Raw genomic sequence first — 24,440 nt, 5'->3', positions numbered from 1 at the left:
GGGCTGTTAAAAAGCTCCCAGCTGAAACTGGGCTGAGCAATCCTTCTGGAGATATTTCCCTCTGTATAGGAGCTGATATTGATCAATAACTTCATTTGCAACTTATCCAGAGCCTTCTCTATGCTTTTCCAGCTGGATTTGTATTCAGCTACCACTTCTCTTATTGCCAGACCAAATGCACTTACATTATGCACCTACACAACATAAGTTTCCCAGGAACAATTCTCTGACTCTCTCTGGTCTAAAAGTGACATTATCTTTTATCCCTCAACTTTCAGGCTTTATGTTCAATATTTCCAGCTTGACTTTTTCTTATGTGCCCAGGCTTGTAAAGTGAAGGACACTGATGTAAGACCTTACAAAATTACTGGCACAGGCCCTTCCAACCTACAGGATTAAATGCAAGAGGATAAAAACCACTTGCAGTGACTACACTCTCAAGTTACACTTTTTAGGTCAATATCTTATGTTAGTTGAGGTAACTCTGTGCCTCCATTCTGGCCATAAAAATGTCAAAAATCCACACTTCAAATAATCACAATTTATTGGGATTCCTTCAATTTCTCATAGTATCTAATATTCCACATAATCACAGAATGGTTTGGGTTGGAAGAAACCTTAAGTATCATCTCATTCCAAGCCCCTGCCATGGGCAGGGACACTTTCCACTAGACCAGGTTACTCCAAGTCCTGTCCAGCCTGGTCTGAAACACTTCCAGGGATGGGGCAGCCACAGCTTCTCTGGGAAACCTCTGCCAGGGCCTCACCACTATTAGAGGGAAGAGGTTTTTTTTTTCCTAATACCCATTCTAAATGCACCCTCTTTCATCTTAAAGCCATTTCCCCCCCTCCTATTCCTTACAAGATACTTTCCACAACTTTTTCATGCAGGAATGTGGGCATAAGCACAGTTGCCAGTAGGTTCAGATCACTCCATTGCAAGCTGAATTTGCAAAACAAATAGTCTGTTGCTTTAAGAAAAAGAGTAGAAAGAGCCACTTTTGAAGAAAAAGGCTTGGATTGACATATTTGTAAAGTTTTCACAGAATTTTGCAGGTTTTCTAGTGAGGCAGATATCTTTCAAAGGAGATTATTTTAATGTTAGAGAGAGAAAAAAAAGAGAAATAGCCAGTATTTCCAGGTTCTTTCCTTGCAGAGCCGTGGCTGCAGAGCCATCTTGTGGGGGAGACTCAGAAAGTTCTGCCAGAAGGAGACTTTTATTTTGGTTTTTTTACATGTTGCTTGCTCAGGCAGCAAAATCTACACAAGACATGCTGCTCACCCCAGCATCTGTTTCACTCACCTTGGAGCACCAACAAGTCTTCTCACTCTGTAGAGATTCCCAAACTCCCTCAGAGCTGAAACACAGAATCCAATATTCCTCTCACCTGTTCCTAATTCAATACTCCCAGGTAGGAGGATTTTGGAAATGCTCCTCCCTTGAGCCTTCATCAGTTCTACTTGAAATTAAAAAGATGCCACCTAAATTTCACAAACTGAACAAATGTTCCTACAAATGGTGCAGCTCCGTATACAAGAAGTGCAAGGCTCTGAAATTAAGGCAGATAATTGGTTCCATGATTTTTACTGGGGGAAGAAGACAGGGAATAGGGAAAATTCCTCTCATTGGGAGTGGCTAAACATTCCACCCTCTTCTGGAGACACTACTGAGTGCTGAGCCTGGAAAATGGAAACTGGGAATCCTCTAGCAGTGCAGAATGTGGGATCACAGCTGGGGGAGGGGATAAAATAATGTCAGGAACAGGGAGCTGGGGGGAACCCTGGGATGGCAGGACAAGGAACTACTGGAGAGGCCACAGAGATGATGAAGCCTCTGGAGCATCTCTCATGAGGACAGACTGCAGGAACTGGGCCTGGTTAGTCTGGTGAAGAGAAGATGGAGAGGGGATCTCAACAATTTGTGCAAGTATCTCCAAAACAGGTGCCAGGAGGATGGTGCCAGGCCCTTTACAGTGGTGCCCAGCAATAGGACAAGGAGAAGTGACTGTAAAATTGAACACAAATTCCACCTAGACACAAGGAAGAACTTATTTACGTTGAGGGTGACAGAGCATGGAGAGGGCTGCCCGGGGATTTTGTGCATTGTTCTTCTCTGGGGACATTCCAAACCCATCTGGACACATTCCTGTGTCAGCTGCTCCAGGTGACCCTGCCTTGCCAGGGGGTTTGGACTGGATGATCTCCAGATCTCCCTTCCAGCCCCAAGCCACAAAATTACAGAATGGTTTTTGTTGGACAGGATCTCATAGACCATTCCAACCACCCTGTCATGGGCAGGGACACCCTGCATGTATATAAATTTATAGATGTATATAAAGACCTACATCTCTATAATGTAAATATGTCTGCACACAAGTTCATATATTTTCCACTTTCAGCCCGAACAGCCAAGGAGAACTGGATGAAACCAAAGGTGCTCTTTTATATTTGCATGAATTTTGTGACTCCTGCCTGCAATTATTTTGTGATTCTTTCTGTACTCAGCAAGAGAGTGCCTTATTGTTGGTACAATTCCAATCTTAAGAGTATGATTGGTACTAGCTGAGATCTAATTTTACAGGAAAAGAAGTAACAACCGATCAAAATTGCTTAAACCGGGAATAGGTTTCGCAGAGCATCCGAATAATTCTGCCCAGGGCTGGGGGTCTCCCTAGCCCAGGTGGGTGATTAAATGGAGTTTTAAAACCACTTATGAGCACGCTGAAAACTGAATTTTAAGGCGCATTTCAAAGTCTCGAGTCCCAGGCCACACATTCCTGAGGCCGCGCCCCCTCCTTCCCCCAAAGCCGGGAGGCGGCGGCGGCGCCGCCCCCGCCCCCTGCGCAGGCGCGCCCGGCCGCTGGTTCGAGTCCCGCGGCGCAGCGGCCCGGAGATGCCGACGGAGCTGGGAGTGGCGCAGGCGGGCGCGGAGCGGATCCCGCCGCCGGCCGCCGACAGCGGTAGGTGCTGCTGGCCTGGGCAGGGACCCAGCGCGGCTCCCGGGGGAGCGGCGGTGCCCGAGGGACCGCGGAGAGTGGGGACGGTGGGAGCTGGGGGGAATTGGCGGGCCCGCCGGGCCGTGCGCATGCGCACTGGGCATGCGTGGGGATGATGGTGGACGCGGTGCCGTCAGGTGTTTCGGGGTTTTTGTGTTTTTTGGGGGAGAATTGCGATATTTATGTCCACTTCTCCTCGCAGAGCCCGAGGTGTTTGAGATTGTGCTCCCAATCACTGTCTTGGTGCTGAGCGATGAGGATTTTCTCCAGGATGATGATAATGACCAGGAAACGTCCATTCCCGAAGTGAAGCAGGAGTTTAAATTAAACAACAATATTTGCCTAAGAAATGAAGTGGAGCCTTCAAATGACAGCAGCAGTGTAGGCAATTGGGATGCAAACAAGACTGTTTCAAATGAAGAAAATTGTATTAAGTACTCCGAAGAGAAATGGCTTGCTGAGAGTGTGTGTAACACATCGAAATTATCTTTAAGTGATGTCCATGATGCAGACACGGATAGATATGGTCCAGATTTCATGTTACCTACATCATCTTGTAAAACAGAGCTTCCAGAGATAGTGAAATGCAGTGATGGAGAAGATTGTGCTGATAATGATGGCTTTCGGGGGATTCCTCCTCTCCTCTCCTCTGCTGACAGTGACAGAGCTGACACTTTGCAGACATTGGAAGTGGCACTCAAACATGAAGAAGAACCTGTCAGTATTGCAAGTGTTCTTTTTGACGGCAGTCCACAGACACAAGCAGAACTCCACAAGGAATTTGAGATAATTGTTAAAATGGAAGGTAATATATTAATGAGATTATTGCAAGAGTTTAAGAAATATGGGAAACCTCAAGTTTTTGAAATAAATAAATGTATAGAAAAGCTATGAAATCAATTTCTTTTAGAGTAAGTATTTTGAATTAGATTCATAAAAGCAACAGAAGGAGAATATTGCCTGGAGTATGCTCAGTTCTTTCACAGACTCCTGTGAAAGGCAGTGAAACTACAAAATTTTGTCATTCTTCTCCAATGAGAACAAGGGTGTCCTTTCATCAGGGAAATGTTCTCAAAATAAAAATGCAGAAAAAGCCTGGTATTTGTGAGAATGGAGCATTAGAAAAGTTTGGTGTTAGTACTTGGATAGGAATTCTGCCATGAAGGTGTTCTGGATGCGGTGTTGTCTTGTGAAATTCAGAGTCTTGAGTGAAAATAGGAGGAGAGAAAGTGGCTTCTAACTAGGAGCAACATTTCAATGTTGGGGGCAGAGGGGAGCTTGAAGAGAGGCATTAGGGAAAAAATTGGAGAGAGGAACTAAGGAAGCGAAGTAATGAAGAGCAAGCAAATCATTAGGCAATTTGGAATTATTACTATGAATTAATAATGAATATTTGTGATTGTATGAAATGTAACTTTTTATATCTCCTTGCAGATTCTGATTCCTCAAAGAATGGAGATGATGAAATTGATTACAGGGAAATAAGCAAATTTGAAGATGAAACTCTGAGTTCTCCTTTGGAACATGGCTTGAAAGAAGAAGAGAAATTTACCTACAATTGTCCTGATCCATTTCTTAATGAATGTTCTACTTTTAAGGAACATGTAGAAGATGTAGGGAAACCTGACATGAATACTTCTGCTGAATCAAATACTACTGGAGAGCATATTTACAAGATGTTAACACCATTCCCTAAGAAAAGATACCAGCAGCAACAAAAAGTTGTTTCTTCTCATGCAAGCCCAGAAGAGTTCCAGAGCCAGCAAGAAGGTTTAACATGGCTGAATGATGGTGTGACCATCACACCTCTTCCTAAAACATCTTGTTTTGCAAAGGAGAATGAAAGATCGAGTTCCAAGTGCAGGTTTTGTAGTTCTGTGTTTAAATGCAGTGCACACCTGAAGAAACATATTTATTCAGCTCATAAAGATAAGAAAATACATAAATGCTGCTTTTGTAAAAAAACTTTTTTCTTTTCCTTCAATCTTAAGAATCACCTTAAATTTCATAAGAAGATTGCTAGATTGCAAAAGGCAAGAAAAAATAGAATAAGTGCGAGGAAAGGGAGGCAGAAAGGATCTGAAGGAAAATCTGAGACCAAGAAAAAAGAAAGTAAATACAAGAAATTTTTCATTAAGATTGAAAGGGACTTTACACCTCTGGATGTGCCAGTTAGCTTTTCCTGCAGAATTTGTTTCTTTGTTTCATCCAGTCCTAGGAGTTTTATACATCACATGAAGGGACACAAGGAGAGACCACCTTACCAGTGCCCTCAGTGTGACTACTCCTGCAGCAGCTTGTCCTACCTGTTAAATCACATGTACTGGCATGCTGGCTATAAGCTCTACCAGTGCAGGTTCTGCACCTTCTTTTCATTGTATTTTGCAAGCATGGTGAGGCACAGCCATGTCCACACAGGGGATAAACCATATTGCTGTGAGCTCTGCCAGGTAGCATTCACCAGCACCTCAGGGTTGGAGAGACACAGGAGGACACATGCAGAGACAGAAACGTGCCAAGCACAGCCACCCAACTGCCTGAGTGGGAGAAAGAGAACTGAAAATCTTCCAAAGAATTACACATGTGATGAATGTAACCTGGTGTTCTACACCAAGGGACATCTCAGCTTTCACAAGAAATTTCATGAACAGTTAAAGGCTGATGGTTACAGGAGTCAGAGCAATAAATACTGTGCAAGCACAAAAGGCAAAGCTGATGGTGATTCTCCGGGACATGTTTCTCACTCTCTTTTTGGTAGAGAAAATGATTGTTTGGGTAGGGGAATCCTGGCTTCAGAAGTGGAGTTTGAGCAAGAAGGTGATGTGTGGGACAATAAGAAAATATGCCCTAGAAAGAAATTCCTTGAAAACAGCCAAGGAAGCAACAGCTTGGCTGTTGCTGGAAACAGATCAGAAGTTCCTCGGACCTCTTACCAAATGGACACCATCACTTACAAAGAGGAGCCTTTCTTCAAGTCAGAGACCTCTCATTCACAAGTGCAAGATAATGCTTCATTTCATAACTTTGTGGAAAACTTGGAGGATAGACATCCTTCTAATTTAAATACATTCCAAACATACAGATGCCAGCACTGCAGTTATGCTACTGCTGTTCCTAACAACTTCAGGCTGCACCTAAAGATACATACGGATGAAAGACCATTCGTGTGTAAAGAGTGCAATGAGACATTTAAAACATCAAACCATTTGCAGAAACACAGCCTTCTTCATGTGAAAAATGGAGAGGAGTTTGGAAGTTGCCTCTTTGCAGAGAGGTGTTTAGAGAAACTTGAATTGCATCGTGAAGTCCAGAGAGGCACATACCCAGAAAGGGATTTGGATTCCTGCAAAGGCTCAAACAGCTCCTTGCTTGTTTCAGAAGTTTGGGGAGTTCAGGAAGGTGTTCAGAGGGGCACAGCAAATGATGTGCAAGCACAAAGTCAGCCACTATTATATCAGTGTTCAGAGTGCAGCTATGCTACTGGCATTTTAAGCAACCTGGAGCTGCACATCAGAACTCACACAGGTGAGAAGCCCTACAGCTGCCCCGTTTGTCAGAAGAAGTTCCGTACTTCCAGTCACCTGAAGAGGCACAGACTCACACATTTGAACGTGGGGCATTTCAAGTGCACGAGCTGTGACTACTCGACCAACAAATGGCTGTCCTTGAAGCAGCACCTGGCTTCGCACACCGGGGAGGGAACCTCCTCTCCTGGCTGCTTCTACGAGCACAAGGAGCTGCCTGTCAAGACATACAGGTGTGAGGAGTGTGGCTATTGCACAGCCCACAACGGGAACCTGAAGCTGCACCTGAGGATCCACACGGGGGAGAAGCCGTTCCAGTGCGGGCAGTGCTCCCTGGCTTTCCGCACCTCCAGCCACCTCAAGCGCCACTGGCTGACTCACCTCAAGCTGCACTGCAGGAGGTGCAGGTACTCCACGGTGGATAAGCAAGCTTTCCAAAAGCACATTAAAACACACAAAAAGAAGTACAGGTGTGCAAAGTGTAATGTGGTGCTGCCCACCAAAAAACTGCTGGAGAAGCATAAGCAGCGGCACGACGTTGGAATGTGAGGTTGAGAATTGGAAGCTGCTGCTTGGTTTTGGAGAGGTTTGCATGTCCCGAGTTTTTCATGGCTTTATGTTCCTTTGCTGTGCCCAGAACAATGGTTGGTAATGGATGCATGTAGCATTTTGGTCAAGAGAGTGACACTTGGGGTACTGGTTTGCTGCAGGTGTTTCTGGGAACATCAATTCTAGCACAGGCTGTGCTGAAGATCTCGGAGACACTTTTTCATCCCTGAGTAACTGCTTCAGTAGAGGTCAGTTATTTTGGCCAGTGTTCATCTGTGTTTAAGCAGTTATTCTGCACCACTTACTTTCTTGTAAAAATTTAGTAAGAAAAAAAAATCTCTTTTCTAACTGAAATAATGTGAAACAGGAGGGAAGGAAGGGCATGTTATATTTTGTAGTAATAACTTTTCATATAAAATTATCAGTGCATCAGGAGGCTAAATGCTACCTCCCATCTGCTGAAAGTTGCCTCCTTTACTCCCAGGTGCTTTTGCAATACTTGTAAGAGGGAAGAAAATAATATCTCACCAAATTACAGAAACAAAATATGCATGTCATCACTGGGTAATTGTGATACTGAAATGTTTGACATGTGTCTGTATATATAAGATGTTTATTAAGCTGTTACCTTGTCTGTAGTTTTGATAATTTTTTGAGTAGTCCAACAGAAATGGTAATGTCCAGAAACATCTATTTTATGATACTGGGAATCTTTAACTCTTCAATTTTATGTGAATGTCTAATGTTAATCTAGTACAAAATGCCTTACCTTTTCTCAGGTTGGTAGTTACTGTGTTGTTTGTTAAAATAGATGAAACACTTTCCAAATGACTTCTGTTAATACGAGCAGTTGCTAATAATTGTGAATGCTGTTTAGTTACATTGAAGACCTTCACAGTATCTGAAATTAAAATTAGTTTAAGAACTTTACTCTTAGTCTAAAATATCGTGTGTAAGAACCATTGTACTATGCAGCAGTTGGTGCAGGGTATGGTGAACCCAGATGGATGCTGCTTCCAATTTATATTCAAATCTAGACAAATCTTTGTTTGTTTTGGAGTTATGCAGTGCTAGGAACTCTTTGAGTGTGGTAAGTGGTTTGAATAACAGTGTGTTATCCCCTTGTGTGAGGAAAGACAACAGCAAAGGCCTGGTGCAAACTGTCCCAATGCTACAGCTCAGTCCACGGAGCAGCACAACAAACCTGTGGTTTAATTTAGAGAATGTAAATTCGGAACTCAGTGCTTTTTTTTCTGCTTCTGGATGTGTCTTTCTGTAGAAATACGGATGTCTTGTAGAGTAACATAGGAGACAGGTTGGGAAGGGCTGCCCAGAAAGGTAGTGGAGTTCCCTTCTTTTCAGATATTTAAAAGCCATCTGGATATAATCCTGGAAAACCAGCTCTGGGTGGCCCTTCCTGAGCAGGGGCTTGTCTTCCAGACCCCTGCAGCCATTTGTGATTTGGAGGACAATTCTCCAATAATGGGTTGAAACTCAAGGACAGATGAGCATTTAAGGCCAGATCAGCAAAGACATTCAAGTGATCCAGTTCTTTGCAGCTTCAGTAAAGTCAGACAATATCTGGGCCTGAACCATGGTGATTTAGACCTTGGAGCCACCTAATCCAGTTGTGAGAAAGAAGAATGTTATCCTGTATGAAGAAAGAAAAGCATTTCTGGGAAATATTAATGGTTACTTAAGCTTGGAGACGTTTTTACCTGTGTTATGTTACAACTCTGATCATTGATTTGAAAAGAACAGGTACAAAGAGAAAACAAAAATACTGAAGGAATTGTAAGCCTCTCTATTAGGTGAGACTAGAAAGGCTAAATCTGATAGAGCACTGTTGTTTAAAAGCATGGTGTACACCAATGATGAAAACAACCTGGTTTAGGGGGATAAATTAACTGCAGTAAATTTCTGAAAGAGTTTGTAAATGTGAGTTTTTTCAAGTTTTAAGTAAGAACAAGAAGGTACTTTCAGTTAGAGCTTGATTTTATAAAAATAATTATTCCTAGCCACTGCCTCTAATAAAAATAAGCAGTTCGATGACTCCTGATGTTGCTTTCTGTTCCTTATGCACTGCACTGGATTTTTGGGGTTTCAAAGGTAATCCAGTCTGCTAAGTCAGTGAAATTTAATGGTTGAGGCATATTCAGTTTCAAATAAGACATGGGCTGCTGTTGGAATTATTTTTTTTGGTAGCTAGAAGTGTAATTTTTTTAATTCCTGCAGTTTAAACAAAAATCAAAGCCTTTCCTAAATCATACTATGAAGTTTCCTATTTAAACCAAAAAGGTTTCATAATTTTCTCCATGAACATATCCTGAATTTGGACAAAACAAGGAAATGTAACAAGACAAATTGAGCAAAAGGCTGTCATTTCACATGCTGTGCATCTGCTAATTAAATGAATACAAGTTAAACTTGTAAATGAACAATAGTGAGTGAGACCTGTATGATGTGGTGCTGCATCCTCCTGTTTGGGCCACACTGTGGTCTCAGAAATGCTCATTAGCCTTGACAAGTTGAGCTGAGCTCCTCTTGAGCTGATCTGAAACACTGTCTGTGCCCAGGAACTTGGCTGGCTAAGGAGCTCCCTGGGTTTTAAGAGCCTTTGGGAACTTATTTTTCTTACCCAAATAACCACCCAGGAGGAACAACATTTTTGGTTTTGAACTTGCAGAGAAAGTTATCAACCTGAATTACAGCCAGGGTGGAAAATTGCTATGAGCAAAGCCAAGTCTGTTGTGACTCTCTAAGCAGGGGTATTTTAGACCTGCGTGTGAGCTCTCCAGACTGCAGCGAGCTGAGGCCAGCACCTCCCTCTGAGTGGAGCCTCTCTGAGCCACAGAGCTCCCAGGTTGGATATCCCTGGGGGACCACAGCTGAGGGACAGTGACAGGTCCTGAGCTGAGATCCCCACTCCTTGAGACTCAGTCTTTCACCTCTTGAGAGTGACATGAGTACCTGCCTATGAAAATTCCCCAAATTCAAGTATGTAGCTTATATACACCCCTTTGGTGTGTGTGTGTTAATATGCAAATGCACTTTTCTGTGGTTCTACAAGAGAGCAACACTATCAATGTTGCTCTCTTGTAGAACCATAGAATAGTTTTACATTTGCACCTTAAAGATTATCTCGTTCCACCCCGTGCCATGGGCAGGGAAACCTTCCACCATCCCAGGCTGCTCCAAGCCCCATCCAGCCTGGCCTTGGACACCACCAGCGATGGGGCAGCCACAGCTTCTCTGGGCAGCCTGTGTTAGGGCCTCGCCACCCTCACAGCCAGGAATTTATTCCACACATAAACGCATGACGCTTTTTCCTGAAATTAACAAAAAACTGGGGAGATGTGATTTCTTTCCGCCGTCCCTTTAGCGTCCCCTGGGGGAATTTGAAGAGTTTAATGAACGCCCACAGTTCCTCCTTTCGGCGCCGCCCGGGCCCCTCCGCCGTGCGCTCCTCCGGCCGGCAGGGGGCGCTAGCGCGGAGCGCCGCCTCAGGACACGCGGGGCGGCTGCGCATGCGCGAAGCGGCCGGACCCGCTTCCCTGGAGGAGCAGCGGCCTCACTTCCCTTGGAAAAGCCGCCGGACCCGCTTCCCGCTTTTCTGGCAGAGCAGCCGGCCCCGCTTCCCTCGCCCCCGGCATCCGCCGCAGCTGAGGGCGACCGTGCGCCGTCTCGGCCGGCCCCGCTGACACCAGTGGCGCTCCCGCCCCCTCTCCATTCTCTCGCTCCAGGGGTTCGTCCCCCCCTCCCTTCGCCGCCAAGATGCCGCGGATTATGATTAAAGGCGGCGTATGGCGGAACACCGAGGTAAGACTCGGCGGGTTCGAGCCCTCGTCCCCCCCTCAGGGCCGGGCAGGTGTGGGGGGGGTGGGGGAGCCCTCACTGGTGCGCAGGCGCGGGAAGGGGGCGGGTGCCGTGTGCGCCTGCGCGGGGGCTCCGGGGTTGGGGTATCCCGGGGCAGGGTCGGGGCTGCCGGAGCCGCTGTGCCGGGACATCGGAGGGGTTGGGAACCACAGGAGCGAGGGCAGGGAAGGGTCTGGAGCACAGGTCCGATGAGGAACAGCTGAGGGAGATGGAGGGGCTCAGCCTGGGGGGATTCTCTGGCTCTCCACAATTCCCTGACAGGAGGGTGGAGCCAGGTGAGGGTCGGGCTCTGTACCCAGGCAACAAGTGACAGGACAAGAGGACATGGCCTCAGAGTGTACCAGGAGAGGTTTAGGTCGGACGTTAGGAAGAATTTGTTCGCAGGGAAGGATGATTAAGGATGTTGGAATGGGCTGCCCAGGGAGGTGATGATGTCGCTGTCCCTGAAGGTGTTTAAGGAAAGCCTGGATGTGGCACTGAGTGCCATGGCCTCATTGACATGGTGGTGATCAGATGTAGATTAAACTCAGTGATCTGAGAGGTCTTTTCCAACCTAACTGATTCTCTAACTCCTTGGCTCTGTGTTGGGTACATTCCCCAATAACCTGTGTCTTCCTCCTTCCAGTAGGCAAAGGTCACAAGGTCACATTGGTGTTTTATCCCTTGGGCTGCAGGTTGGGAAGCTCAGCCATGTGTGTGTTGTGTCCTTCTACCCCAGAGGAATTGTTCCCACTGCCCCTGGAGTGGAAGCATGGGCTGTGCTGTGCTTGGAGATGTCCCTCTCACAGGCTAGAGTGTGACCTGTACTGCATAGGCAGGTTTCTTATGCTCTAGGGGAATGAGGCAGCAGGAGTCTCTTGCCCTTAAAGATATTTCCAAATGTGGAAATGACAAAGGCAAAGTCATACAATTTTTAGGATTGGCAAAGACCTAAGGATCACCAAGTGTCCAGCCATCAACCCAGCAGCACCACCATGTTCACCATTTAACCTGTCCTTAAGTGCCACATCCATTGGTTTTTTATCACTTCCAGGAATGGTGACTCTAGTACCACCCTGAGCAGCCTGTTCCAATGCTTTAGCACCCTTTCCATGGAAAGAAAAAATCCTAATAACTAATCTAAACCCGTGGTGCAACTTCAGTGTGTTTCTTGTCAATGTGTGTGGGCTCTTCATCTGCAGCCTCAAGAATCCTGTACACAGAAATTACTGTTCCAAAAAAGAATAACCCCCCTCCAATTCTATCACAAGCTTTTAGAACCACAGGTGGTCATGAAAAAGAAGTAAATAACATGAGAAATCAAGGATGTCAGTTTTATTAGCTGCATGTTTAAAGCAAGAGGACGTACCTGGCACTGTACAATACAGAACTCTGTCACTGCATACTGTGAACACCAGGCACGTACATGGTTCCAGGAAACAGTGAGGAAAAAGTAATAGAAGATAAAATGTGCTGTGTGTGTTTTTAAGCACTTGTGCTGTATCAGTGGTGTGCCAGGAGGCAGCTAAATTTGGGGTCAGCAGAGGACAGGAAAACTCACATTGTCTTCACCCCATTCTTAGGGTCTTCCATACTTGAAAAATTTTGGTGACAGCTGAAGAGAAAGAGCAGTGCATTAAATGGAATCACAGAATATCCTGGGTGGGAAGGGACCCACGAGGTCCATCAAGTCCAGCTCCTGCACAGAACACCCCAAAAACCTCACGCTGTGACTGAGAGCGTTGTCCAAATGCTGCTTGAACTCTGGCAGGCTCAGGGCTGTGGCCACTGGCCTGAGGAGCCTGTTCCAGTGGGCAAGTAGATCCCTAGTTCACCAGGCTTTGTGTACCAGAGATAAAAGAGGTGTTGGATTTTCTTTTTGTTTTTAACATTTTGATTACACATACAGCATTCAAGACAGAGAAAGAGGAATCAGGTGATACCAAGTCATTCATAAAATGACCCATTACAGGCAAAAAAACCTGTTCATGTCACTGGTACAGCTCCTGTGTGCCATAGAGCACCAAGTAAGTTAAAAAAAAAACCACACAGGGGAGGATTTATTGTTTATTTTCAGAACAGTAATCACATGAATTGCTGCCTGTAGCAGCTCAAGCCAGATCAATAAACTCACAGTTAAAGCTATTGTTCCCTGGGAGGTGTCAGTGTCAGACTCACTGAACTCTCACTGGGTACAGGAGACGGGACATCTGTGGTTGGCAGGGCTGTAAGAATAGTTTTAATGCATTTAAAATACCACTTTTTCTGAATAAACCAGAAATAATGAACCCATCTATTAAGAAAGGGAGAGAAGAAAGGGATAGAGGGATTGATGGATGGATTGACAGACAATTGATTGCAATTCTGGCTTTTGATCAAACTCAGTGCACACTTCATTGTAGGTGAACAACCTGGCTCCCAAGCTGAATGTATTACATTTTTATTCCAGTTGTATTAAAATGTGAAAAATAGATAATTTCATGGTATTATTTAAAACAAGGCAGCCAGGAATATCTGCCAGTTCTACTTTTTTCCCAGTTGTGATGTCATTACCAGACAAACACTTCCTTACCTCAGTTGCTGTCCTTGAGGGAAGATGTACAGAGCCTTTAAACACTAATGCATTAGAGAGCATTGAAAATAATCATTTGGGAAATTCTGTTGGCTATATGAAGTTTGGAACAATAATCATGTGTCTATTTCATTTAATCTTTATGGATTTCATTGACCTTTGAAATACAAATCCTCATTTTTCTTGAGAATAAAATGGAACAGAAGTAACAGTGTTATGGTGTGTTATGCTGTTTCCTCTGGGACAGCCCATGAAATTTACCGTGTTCTCCTTTGTCTGAGCTCAGACTTTCTGTTTTGCAGTCCATAAGAGTATTTATTTATGGTTTTTTCAAGGATGAAATTCTGAAAGCAGCTGTTATGAAATATGGCAAGAACCAGTGGTCTCGAATTGCCTCATTATTGCACAGGAAATCAGCAAAGCAGTGCAAAGCCAGATGGTGAGTGAGAGGTGCTGTGCCTGGGAATATGACCTTCATAATTAGTGGAAATGTAGGAAAAAATGTTACCACAGACTAACTTGTGTCCACAGACCAACAGCAGTTTTAACACTGTTTGATTTTATCATGGAAACTTCAAATTTTTGTTGCTTGAAAGTAGTTGAAAAAAAATAGCCAGATTTTCTGTTTGCCAATGACTGCAGTGTTAGCAAATGCAGGATCAGTTTAAATTATGAACCTTAGTTTTTCCCTTTATTTAAACATGTTTTAATCAGTGGATATTGCCAAGGAAGTAAAATTGTAAGATACTAATCTCTCTTACATATAATTTTCTGATTTCATGTAATGGGAGTTTGGCTTGAGAATAAACATTAAGAAATTGCACTGTGAAATTTAGTATTTTTTGAAAAATAGGAGCTTTGTACTGATGCAAATACTGATGCAGCATAAATGTATTTGAGAATCAGACTTGCTTTTTTCAAGTACTGAACTACACATATTTAATAGAATACTTATCATAGAGATAACAATACTAGCACAGTTGGGGATTAGTAAGATAATTGTTGAAGGCTCCAGACCAAACAATTCTACCATTTCTCTATCTTTGATAGTAGCAACTTTTATTTTCAGGATTAATTCTGTGACTCTTTACTTTGCCAGAATAGAGATGGGAAAAGGAAGAAGAGGCAGTATCTGTATGAAAAGTACTGGATAAATAATACATTTTGAAGCTCAAATACATATGTCATGAAAACCCTCTTGAAGACAAATCAAGGAATAACTTGGATCTGTCATCCTTAATTTTTCCCTTACTACAGGTACGAATGGCTGGACCCGAGCATCAAAAAGACAGAGTGGTCTCGGGAGGAGGAGGAGAAGCTGTTGCACCTGGCCAAGCTGATGCCAACCCAGTGGAGAACCATTGCCCCCATCATTGGGAGAACTGCTGCCCAGTGCTTGGAACACTATGAATTTCTGCTGTGAGTTTCTGCTTGCCTAGAGGAAAGTCTAGCCAAGAATACCCAAAAAATCTGTGGAGTTGTAGCAGTGTGTCATTCCTTTCTCCTTTGGTAAATTAGGGTGGTTTCAAGTTGACTGAGTCCTTCTGTAAGCAAATCTTTAAACATTGTTTTCAGTCACTTGTGTCTAGCTTGAAAGAAGCTCCTGGAACCTGGAGAGCAGCTTGGATAGAGATAGGTGTATCTCTTCTTGTTCCTGGTCATTCTGGCTAAGGGATTGCCTAGATTTATGCTTTTATTAGGCTGTTTGGGCATTTTTTGACTGGCTGATCAGCAGGAGTGGGTATGTGAGAAAGAAAAGAGACATAAAACATGTTGAAATGGCTGAATGTGCAGATACCATCTCTCCTACAAGGGGTTTCTTTTAGCCACGAGAAGAGAAACAATGTGATGTTTTCCCTTGTGAGCATTCTTAATTCTAGTGTAATTGGTTGAGTAGAAAAAACATCATATAAAACTTGATTTTTTAATTTTGTCACACTGCTGGAATTCTTGTTTTTATTATTAAAGATTACCTGAGGTGATTTCTTTACTAGTTGTATTAGTGTTGTATTTTATATAATATTTTATTGTTGTAATGTAATACTGTGTTGGTTTCTTTCTCTTGTCTTGTTTAAGATTATGGAACTGTACCACATTTGTGAATTGTAGAACAGATTTACTGTATAGTACAGAGCACAAGGGTACTGCTTTATCATCAGTCTTTGGAGACATTTAAGGGGTGGTTATTATGAGTCTGGGGGAAAACAAAGAGCTGGAAAACAAACACCTACAATATGTTTTTAAGGGACAAAGCTGCTCAGAGAGACAATGAGGAAGAAACTGCTGATGATCCTCGGAAACTGAAACCTGGAGAAATCGATCCAAATCCAGAAACCAAACCTGCCAGGCCAGATCCCATTGACATGGATGAAGGTGAGTTAGGAGTGTGTTTACCATTTTTGACAGAAATCTGATCTGTTTGATTTTTCTGTTTACGCAGCCATTGTACCTTGGTTTCTTTTTTTTCCACCACCACCTGGTCATTAATTTACTTGTGAATTTTGTCTTATTTCTGTATCTGGCCAGTCAGTTATACTTTTCCAGTTTTTCTTTTCTTGATGCGTTTTTTGCCTCCTTATCTGTTACCATGATTGGCTGTTCTTTACTTTGACAACTGCTCTGCTCATTTGCATTCTGTATCTTCATCATTTTCCATCAGCTCACACCTCTCAGATGAACCCATGCTGAAGCACAGGACTGCCTGACTTCCTTTTTTTTTCCCTTGCACAAAGCAATGTTATAAACTGAAAAGTGCTCATGGTTAAAATTCCATGAATGGACTGTTGGTGTTTTCGAACAGTCACAGGTTCACAAAAACAGCACTCTTGGCTCTGGAAGTAAATGCAATTAACAAGTTCTCAAGAAAATACTCTCAGATAAAGATGTAAATGAAGTTTTACTTTCATTAATGTGGTCAGTGGGCCTCTTTATTTAAATATTTTGATTTGGTGTTGATACTTATTGATACGATTTTCAACATGAAGCTTTTTTTCTAAAAATCTTCTTTTCACCTGGCCAGTGATTCAGTAAATACATTGGAATAACTTGGAGATTAGTGATGACACAGAATGCCTGTGATTGATTGATTGATTGATTGATTGAGCTTTTAAAGACGGTTTTCTGATTTTAATGTCACCTTTTTCCTGACTCTCATCTTTTAAGTGCAGATTCACTGCTGTATTTATTTGTGCTATTGTAGATGAGCTTGAAATGCTGTCTGAGGCTCGAGCACGTCTGGCAAATACACAGGGAAAGAAGGCCAAGAGGAAAGCCAGGGAGAAGCAGCTGGAAGAAGCTCGGTAAACTTGCATTTGGTTTCATATCCTGGGACTTCTTTTCTTTACTCTACACTTGAAATCATGTGGTGTTACTGTTTCTTTAGACGTCTTGCTGCTCTCCAGAAAAGACGAGAACTTCGCGCTGCTGGAATTGAGATCCAGAAGAAAAGAAAAAAGAAGAGAGGTGTGGATTACAATGCAGAAATTCCATTTGAAAAGAAGCCTGCCCCTGGTTTTTATGATACATCAGAAGAAAATTATCAGTCCCTGGATGCAGATTTCAGGAGACTGCGTCAGCAAGACCTGGATGGAGAATTAAGATCGTAAGTGTGTGTTGGAATAAGAAGTGAACAGGAGGGAACAGCGTATCTGAAAAAAAAGCAACCCATATGTCTGTGTGTTAAGTCCTGGAAACATAATGTGGGTGGGAAATGTATTTTCCATGGGACAGATAAAAGTGCAGCTGGCCTCTGCCTTTTCAGCTTTTTGTGGTTTGTCTTTGCAGAAGGTCTAGTTCACCTGTTGTCTGTGATCACCTCTTTTCTTTCCTCTAGTTCACCTTTTATCAGAATAATGTTTCTCACACATATACTTGCTCTTTAAGTTGAAATGTTTTTTTTTTTGAGATTGTATTTTTTAGCAGTTTATTTGCTTGTGTATTTAGTGTCCTTTAAATAATAACTTTATAATGATTGCTTATAGGAGTAGATTTGTAGTATCACTTCTAATGGAGTTGTTCTTAAGTTGGTATCTTTAAATGCTTAATTTCTCCCCATCCCCCCCCAAAAATCCCCAAAAGTGTAGTTGACAAGTTAAATGCCACTCTTGGGTACATAGTTTAATTGTACAGTTGCATTTCCCATTACTGCCAAAACTGCATTTTACTGAGTTCAGTGCCAAGTACAATTTGGTTTATTAACTCACGTGGTGTTACTAACTGATTTTTCTTCATGGCTCTTTGTTCAGAGGGTCAGGCAGGAGCTTCAGACTGAAGGTTATGATTTCACTGACTGCCTCCATTGCTGTTTGAAGGAAATGCCATTTGTATTAAAGACTGAAGAGAAATTGGTTCCCACTATCCACAACAGAAAATATTCACCTTACCTTAGCAGCTGCTGGAGAAAAAGAGGCTCTTATTTTTACTATCTAAATTCTTGACCTGACATTTTTTTTACTGATCCAGTGACCCTGTTTATTGTAGTTTTTCGGCCTAAAGCTAAATATGTTGGCTAATTCCATGATTTAAAAGCATTACACTGCCCTGTAGTATGTTCTGCTTCAAGATCTGCAGATCACATCCAATCACCTACAAGGTGCTCCACTTTTTCTGCAGTGTTTTATTTCAGCATATCCAGTGTTTGAAAAGGGTACAGCCTTTTTGCTCTTGGCTTGTTTGCTTTGCTCTGTAGCTGCTCTGTGTGTTCTGAAATGATCCTGTTTTCCATAATAACAGTGAGAGGGAGGGAAGAGAGCGCAAAAAGGACAAGCAGCACATGAAACGGAAAAAAGAGTCAGACTTGCCCTCAGCTATTCTGCAGACCAGTGGAGTGTCAGAGTTCACCAAGAAAAGGAGTAAACTGGTGCTTCCAGCTCCTCAGGTGAGGTTTTTACTGATGATAAACAACTTATAAGGCCAATACCAAACAGTTCTTTCTGCTTTGTCGAATGGATCGCATAGTTACGTTGTATCTTACTGTGCCTTGGGATTTTCTCCTTCAAAGATATCTGATACAGAACTTGAAGAAGTTGTAAAAGTTGGCCAAGCAAGTGAGATTGCACGGCAGACTGCTGAGGAATCTGGAATCACAAACTCAGCTTCCAGCACTCTTCTCTCTGAGTATAATGTAACCAACAACAGCATAGCTCTGAGGACTCCCAAAACTCCAGCAGCCCAGGACAGGATCCTGCAGGTAGAGTATAAGTGTACAGGATGGGTTTTAAGTTTTGGAGCAGGAGTCAACTGAGTAGAAGGTGTAAGTGCCAGAGAAACACTCCTTAGATTATGTGCAATGTTGGGATTTGAAGCAATCCCAATCTTCAGGACACACTAAACAGCATAAAGCAGACCTGCTTGTATTTAATCAAGTGTCACTGTGCTTCAAAACATTCTGATTCTTTTTCTTTTAGTCATATATTGTGTGAAGCTTTTAACCATTCTCCTGGAGTCTTGCATAATTTTCCCTTTCTTGTATGTCTCTCAGTGCTGAAAATGTATGAGTTCATCTCCTTAAAACAGTGTATTGTATGTTGTCCAACTTTTATTTGAAATAGCAAGTAGTAATTAACTGCAACAATGCAAGAATATTTTCATAGCACTTTATTGGCTTAAAACTTAGGTGAACCAAAACCTGCCTTTGCAACCTCTGATTGCCTGGATTTTTCAAAAAACTGGTTATGTTGAATAACATATTGTTGAGTATGTGGAAATGGATAAATTAAATCAGTGCAGCTAGTGTGTAGTACAAAACAAGACCCCAAAAATCCCACTCCAAAGCAAAAACCCTCTGAGTTGACAATGAGTTGTATTTCAGCAGTTCCATGATAGGACAAAAAAGAAAGTTCCTGGCTCTGCAGATCATAACCTAAGTCTGTGCAATGTTTGCAGGAATGGTCAGGCCCACCTTCAAATGGAGTTTATTATAAATGCCACAGTATTATGCATATGCATAGGTGGATTAGTGGTCTTCTGGGAATATATTTGCTATTTGCAGTCGTATAATTAGCTCATTTTTAGGAAGACTTAATTTTTCACTGTAATAAGGAAAAATGAAATAAAGAAGGGAGCTGTTCATAAAAGCCTCAGCTGAGTCATGGACCAACAATCTAAATAGTGACCATCTCTTCTGGAACATTGTCTTTGAAGTGCAGTTTGGATAAAGTTGATTGAATTCAGGTTTCAGAGTTCAAGTGTGCTCTTCCCTTTTAAAATCAGGATTCTTAGGATTACTTGAGTGTTCAGTCACTAACAGATCTCGGAGATTTACGGAGTCTGGCAAACTGAAGGAAGCTGAAACAATGAGTAACACGCTCAGTTTTGCAACTCCAGTTTATAACATATTTTACTGGAAATGATGTTCAAATGCCTCTCAGTGGAACTGTAGGGTTTATAAATACCAGTGTATGGGTGTTAAAGCTAAGAAATTTTAAACATTTTCCACAAACTGATATTCAAATAACTCTTCTGCTGTTCTGCTGCAGTAGCTGTTGTGCAATTGAATCTGTCAAATGTTACTGTCAATGTCTTGGTGAAGCACTGCTTGTGTTGTCTGTTACACAGGAGGCCCAGAATCTGATGGCTCTCACAAATGTGGATACTCCCCTGAAAGGAGGTCTTAATACTCCCTTGCATGAAAGTGACTTTTCAGGGGTAACACCACAGAAACAGGTTGTTCAGACTCCAAATACTGTGCTTTCCACACCTTTCAGGTAAACAGACTCCTTTTGTGATGGGTGCCTGGGTGGGCATGTGTCTGTTTCGAAATGGGTGAACAGAGCAGATTTTGATGTGTAAAATACTGTCATGATTAGACTTTCAAAAGAAACTCACTTTTCATTTCAAGCCCTTGTTGTACAAGTTGCTCCTTCTCTGTGTCTTTAGAAAACTCAGCCATGTCCTCTTCATCTGTGTTCATACAGCTCACTGGAGTTTTGATCCAAAATGTGGCCTTCTGTGGTCTGGAGCAGTATAAATTATTCTGGGCTAATGCAGAGTATAAATAGTAAGCTGGAGTGTCAATTCTGTATGTGGATCCTGGCCTTTTCAAAGTATTACCTTGGAATCAAAGATGTGGGAGGTCCCTCAGCCAAACCCACACTGAATTTTTGAAAAGCTGGAGTAAATATTTTATAAGCCATATATATCCAAAATAAAATATTTCTTATATTGCCAATCTAAATAGTACAGAATTGCTGGTTTAACTCTTACAGTGAACAAATATATATCCCACAAATGTCAAATAACATACAGCTAAAACATTTTACAATTGGTACATTTTGTGTGTCAGATTTTTCCACTTAGGTTCTAATTTTACTTGTATCATGTTAGTAGGAAAAGTGGAGAATGAAATAAAAAGGACCTTTATAGCTGCTTTTCCAAAGCAGCTTTATTTTGTTCAGAAGCTGTGTGCTAAAGCCCCGATCTTTTAATTAAAAAGAGCGGTTCCAGCAGTGAGTGCTTTTTTTGAAGATCTGTTGGTGTCAGTGTGGTGCAAAATGAACGTAGAATTTGACCTGGAGTGATCTGCCTGTTGATTTGTGTTATTTTATATTTTAAAAAGTAGAGATGCTCTAATTTTGTTGTATGGGGTTTTTTGTGGTGTTTTTTAACTTCTGAAGTTCAGATTTGCACGTGTAAATATGTTACCTGCGGGTCAACTTGGCTTGCTTGCAGAAATGCTGTCAGTGGGAAAATCCAATCCTTGAGCAGAGGGAAAAATTAATCAATCCATGAGGTAGCCCCTCATTCATGTAGTAGATCATTGGGATAGAGAACAATATTCCTTCCTAGTCTAGAGGAGAAGCAACTGGGACCAACAAAATCTAAGACTTAATCCATGTTGTCTAAGCATAGATGCTTAGAAGTAATTATTATAATGTAATTCTTCAACAGTCAGTGAAAGCAAAGAGGTATTTTAGGATGATCCATTCAATTGCAGCATGGGACAGCTGTTGGGCCAGATGATTTCAGAGCAAATGACTTGCCCAAGTGGTGGGGAAATCAGAGGTTGCAATTCAACCCTGGTTACTGCATCCCAGAATTATGCCTGGTGACTGGACAAGCTCCTCTCTCAAAAGCAGCAGTGGGAGTTTGTGTTGGTGGAGTTCCTAAAGCTTCTCTTGAAATGATGATGTGCCTAGATTTCAGCTTGATAGGACCTTGGTTGCACCTTGACAGGCTTAAATAATTTTTTCTTAGTATTCTTGTAATTACACTTTACATTTTCACTGCCTCCCAAGAAAAAACTCTAAATTGAATGGATAGACTGTTTATGTAACTTCTTCCAACATTCAGACTTTTGTAAGTAAGTTCTTTAGTAAAAAACTAATGACTAATTGCACTTCACTAGAACACCCTCTCAGGGGTCAGAGGGCTTAACTCCTCGAGGAGGACTGACTCCCAAACCTGCCCTTGGCACAACTCCTGGGAGAACTCCCCTGCGGGATAAACTGAACATCAACCCCGAAGAGGGAATGGCAGATTACAGTGACCCATCCTATGCAAAACAAATGGTGAGTAGTACTTAAGAAATGGAAATCTGTGCTCTATCAATTTTCAGGGTTTTAGTTCTCATCTGCTGAAAATAATTTTATTTTATAATAAAATGTTATTGCTTCCACCTGTCTAGGGGTCTGTCCTTATCACATAATAAAATACAGTCTTTATTCAAAAGAACAGAAGTTTTGCCACTTAGAATGGCTTTCAATGTGCTCAGTAAACACACTAAAACTGTTTTTTGGAGAAGACATAGTTAAGTTTCCATCCTATTTCTATCTTTGAAGCTGAGCAGGAAATGCATCTTGAGCAAAGATTAATTTTTCTTGCAATCCTACACAATCCTCAAAGTCCTCATCATCTTGACTTCCTGATTTACCTACAGGACCTTTTCATCAGTCTGCTGTGTTGACAACACTGAGCTAAAGGAGTTTAATTTTTGCTGTTAGGAGCACTGGGGTTTGAGATGTTCAGAAATCTGAGTCCCATCCAGACTCTTTCATTACCTTTGGCAACAGATGTTTCCATTCTTGGAGATTCAGCCAGATGGGCCCTGCCAATCAGACATGGTATAAAAGGGCATATACCTAATAGGTAGCACCTTGGGAACTCCTTTTATGTGGCTGATTCTGCAGCCTTGACTGTAGCTTTGAATGTCTCCCACCTGAGCTATTGGCAGTTTTCTTTTTGGCCTAGCTAAGATATCCACTCTAAGTGTTTGCCATGTTCTCACAAAAATAACTCTTCAACTTCAAAATTCCAGAATTCCTCTTAGCTTGAAGGAGAAGGTTTATTTAATGTAGTTATGCTTTGGTTCTCTCTTAGCCTTTTTATAGTAAAAGGACTTTTTACTGCTAGAAGGGAAACTGAGGCTTCAAATCCCTGGTGGACTTCCCTGGTTTCCAGATCTGGTGCTTTCTGGCTTTGCAGCAGACTAAGGTGGTCATGGAATAATTAGTGTGTTGTTCTGTCTGTTAATGCAGATGAGTGGAGTCTGATTGTGCTGTACTCAGGGAATTGCACTGCACTCAGGGTATAAATCCAGAAGCATCACATCACATCTCCCTGCTCTTCCCACAGGAGAGGGAGTCTCGGGAGCACCTGCGCCTGGGGCTCATGGCCCTCCCTGCTCCAAAGAACGACTTTGAGATTGTTCTGCCTGAAAATGCAGAAAAGGAGCTTGAAGAACATGAAGTAGATGAAACCTTTGTAGAAGATGCTGCTGATATAGAAGCCCGCAAGCAGGTCAGTGTGTGAGATGTGGATGCTGCTTTTTGTGTAAAATAAAATGTGTTCCTTGTATGGTTCCTATCATTTCACACCTGTTCAATGGAGAGGTACAGGATAGCAAAGTAAAATTTACCTGTTTTCTCTGCTGCTATCAGAGTATACACACTCAGAAGCCAAATCAGTTTTCTCTCTAAATAATTTTCTTAATTTCTTAATGTTATGTATCACATTGTTTTCTACCATGGAGTCCCTCAGAGTGCCTGTGTCCTGCCTGCTGTGTTTGTCCCCCAGAAGACAAATATTTCATTAAAACCTTTTTTCTACAATGGCACTTGATTGATTTTAAGCACATAAGAACTGTGCTTTTTTTTCAGTTTCAGGTTATTCTCTCAAGGTTAAAAGTTGCTGTTTGTGAAAGATTAGACAGGTGTATACAAACTCGGGCAGGCTGGTAGCACACAGATAAAAATCTGCCATGCAGGGAATTGGCACCCTTGGCCACTACCAGAGGATTACCCAGACAGCCAATTTGTGAATGGGTCCTTGTTGTTGTGTTTTGGTTTAGAATCAAGGAAGACTGGACAAAGTACAAGCCTAAATTCTGCCAGTTAATTGGCTGTACTGGCTAGTAACCAGAGACACTTTAAATCTTTCTAAAAACAGTTCCTTTTCTATTTATTGCTAAGCCTAAATTTTGTTTTGCAAATCTCTTTCTATTATATACCTTATATAAATACACATTTTTCATAAAAATAAATGAGATTTTTGAGTCCAGAGAACTTTGTGAAAATGGCTGTGCCTTGACAAGTGAACAAAATATTTTAAAAAATCCTATGTTTTCATCTTTAACTGGGATAAGCATTTCCCAGAATTTGATTCCTCATGTGTCCTATTTGGGGAGGAACATGTTTTATACGTGTATTTGTATGTCTTGTGCACACATACCCTAATAAAAAGTCTGAATAAATACAAGTAGTGTATGTGTGTAGAATAGAGGAAAGAATCTGAGTTGTACCATCATACAAGAGAAGAGCATCCTGCCTTCAAGAGAAGATGTGCTGTTGCATGCTGGGATTAGAACATGGAGGATGTTGGTCCTTGTTCCTGAAGCTCCTGACAACACTGGCTTTTCATGTTATTTATTGCTTGAAAGTGTATTGTAGAGAGAAATCTCATGTTTTTCCACTTTAACAAGTATTGGTTTAGTGAAATATGTACTTTAAG

At 42.1% G+C, this 24,440-nt stretch overlaps 2 protein-coding genes across 2 annotated transcripts in view; both read left to right on the top strand.

Annotated features, from left to right (window-relative positions):
* Positions 1-2,844: 2,844 nt before the first annotated feature.
* LOC139599716 (zinc finger protein 607-like) lies at positions 2,845-9,121 on the top strand. The gene is made up of 3 exons (XM_071447277.1): positions 2,845-2,960; positions 3,199-3,801; positions 4,431-9,121. The coding sequence occupies exons 1-3, from the start codon at positions 2,894-2,896 to the stop codon at positions 7,067-7,069; spliced, it is 3,309 nt and encodes a 1,102-aa protein (XP_071303378.1). The 5' UTR covers positions 2,845-2,893; the 3' UTR covers positions 7,070-9,121.
* Positions 9,122-10,592: 1,471 nt separating this feature from the next.
* Positions 10,593-24,440, top strand: part of CDC5L (cell division cycle 5 like) — a 31,879-nt gene continuing 18,031 nt past the window's right edge. Inside the window, exons 1-11 of the mRNA XM_071447289.1 lie at positions 10,593-10,888; positions 13,832-13,935; positions 14,754-14,915; positions 15,742-15,869; positions 16,696-16,795; positions 16,879-17,097; positions 18,228-18,372; positions 18,496-18,684; positions 20,052-20,200; positions 21,841-22,003; positions 23,067-23,231. Coding sequence (XP_071303390.1) covers positions 10,844-10,888; positions 13,832-13,935; positions 14,754-14,915; positions 15,742-15,869; positions 16,696-16,795; positions 16,879-17,097; positions 18,228-18,372; positions 18,496-18,684; positions 20,052-20,200; positions 21,841-22,003; positions 23,067-23,231 — 1,569 coding nt within the window. The 5' untranslated portion in view covers positions 10,593-10,843. The remainder of the gene's footprint in view (positions 10,889-13,831; positions 13,936-14,753; positions 14,916-15,741; positions 15,870-16,695; positions 16,796-16,878; positions 17,098-18,227; positions 18,373-18,495; positions 18,685-20,051; positions 20,201-21,840; positions 22,004-23,066; positions 23,232-24,440) is intronic.

This window comes from Agelaius tricolor, unplaced genomic scaffold, assembly GCF_023055355.1.
Source record: "Agelaius tricolor isolate 1412-34295 unplaced genomic scaffold, bAgeTri1.0.p SCAF_1, whole genome shotgun sequence".
NCBI lineage: Eukaryota > Metazoa > Chordata > Aves > Passeriformes > Icteridae > Agelaius > Agelaius tricolor.
This window is presented reverse-complemented; position numbering and strand designations above follow the sequence as displayed.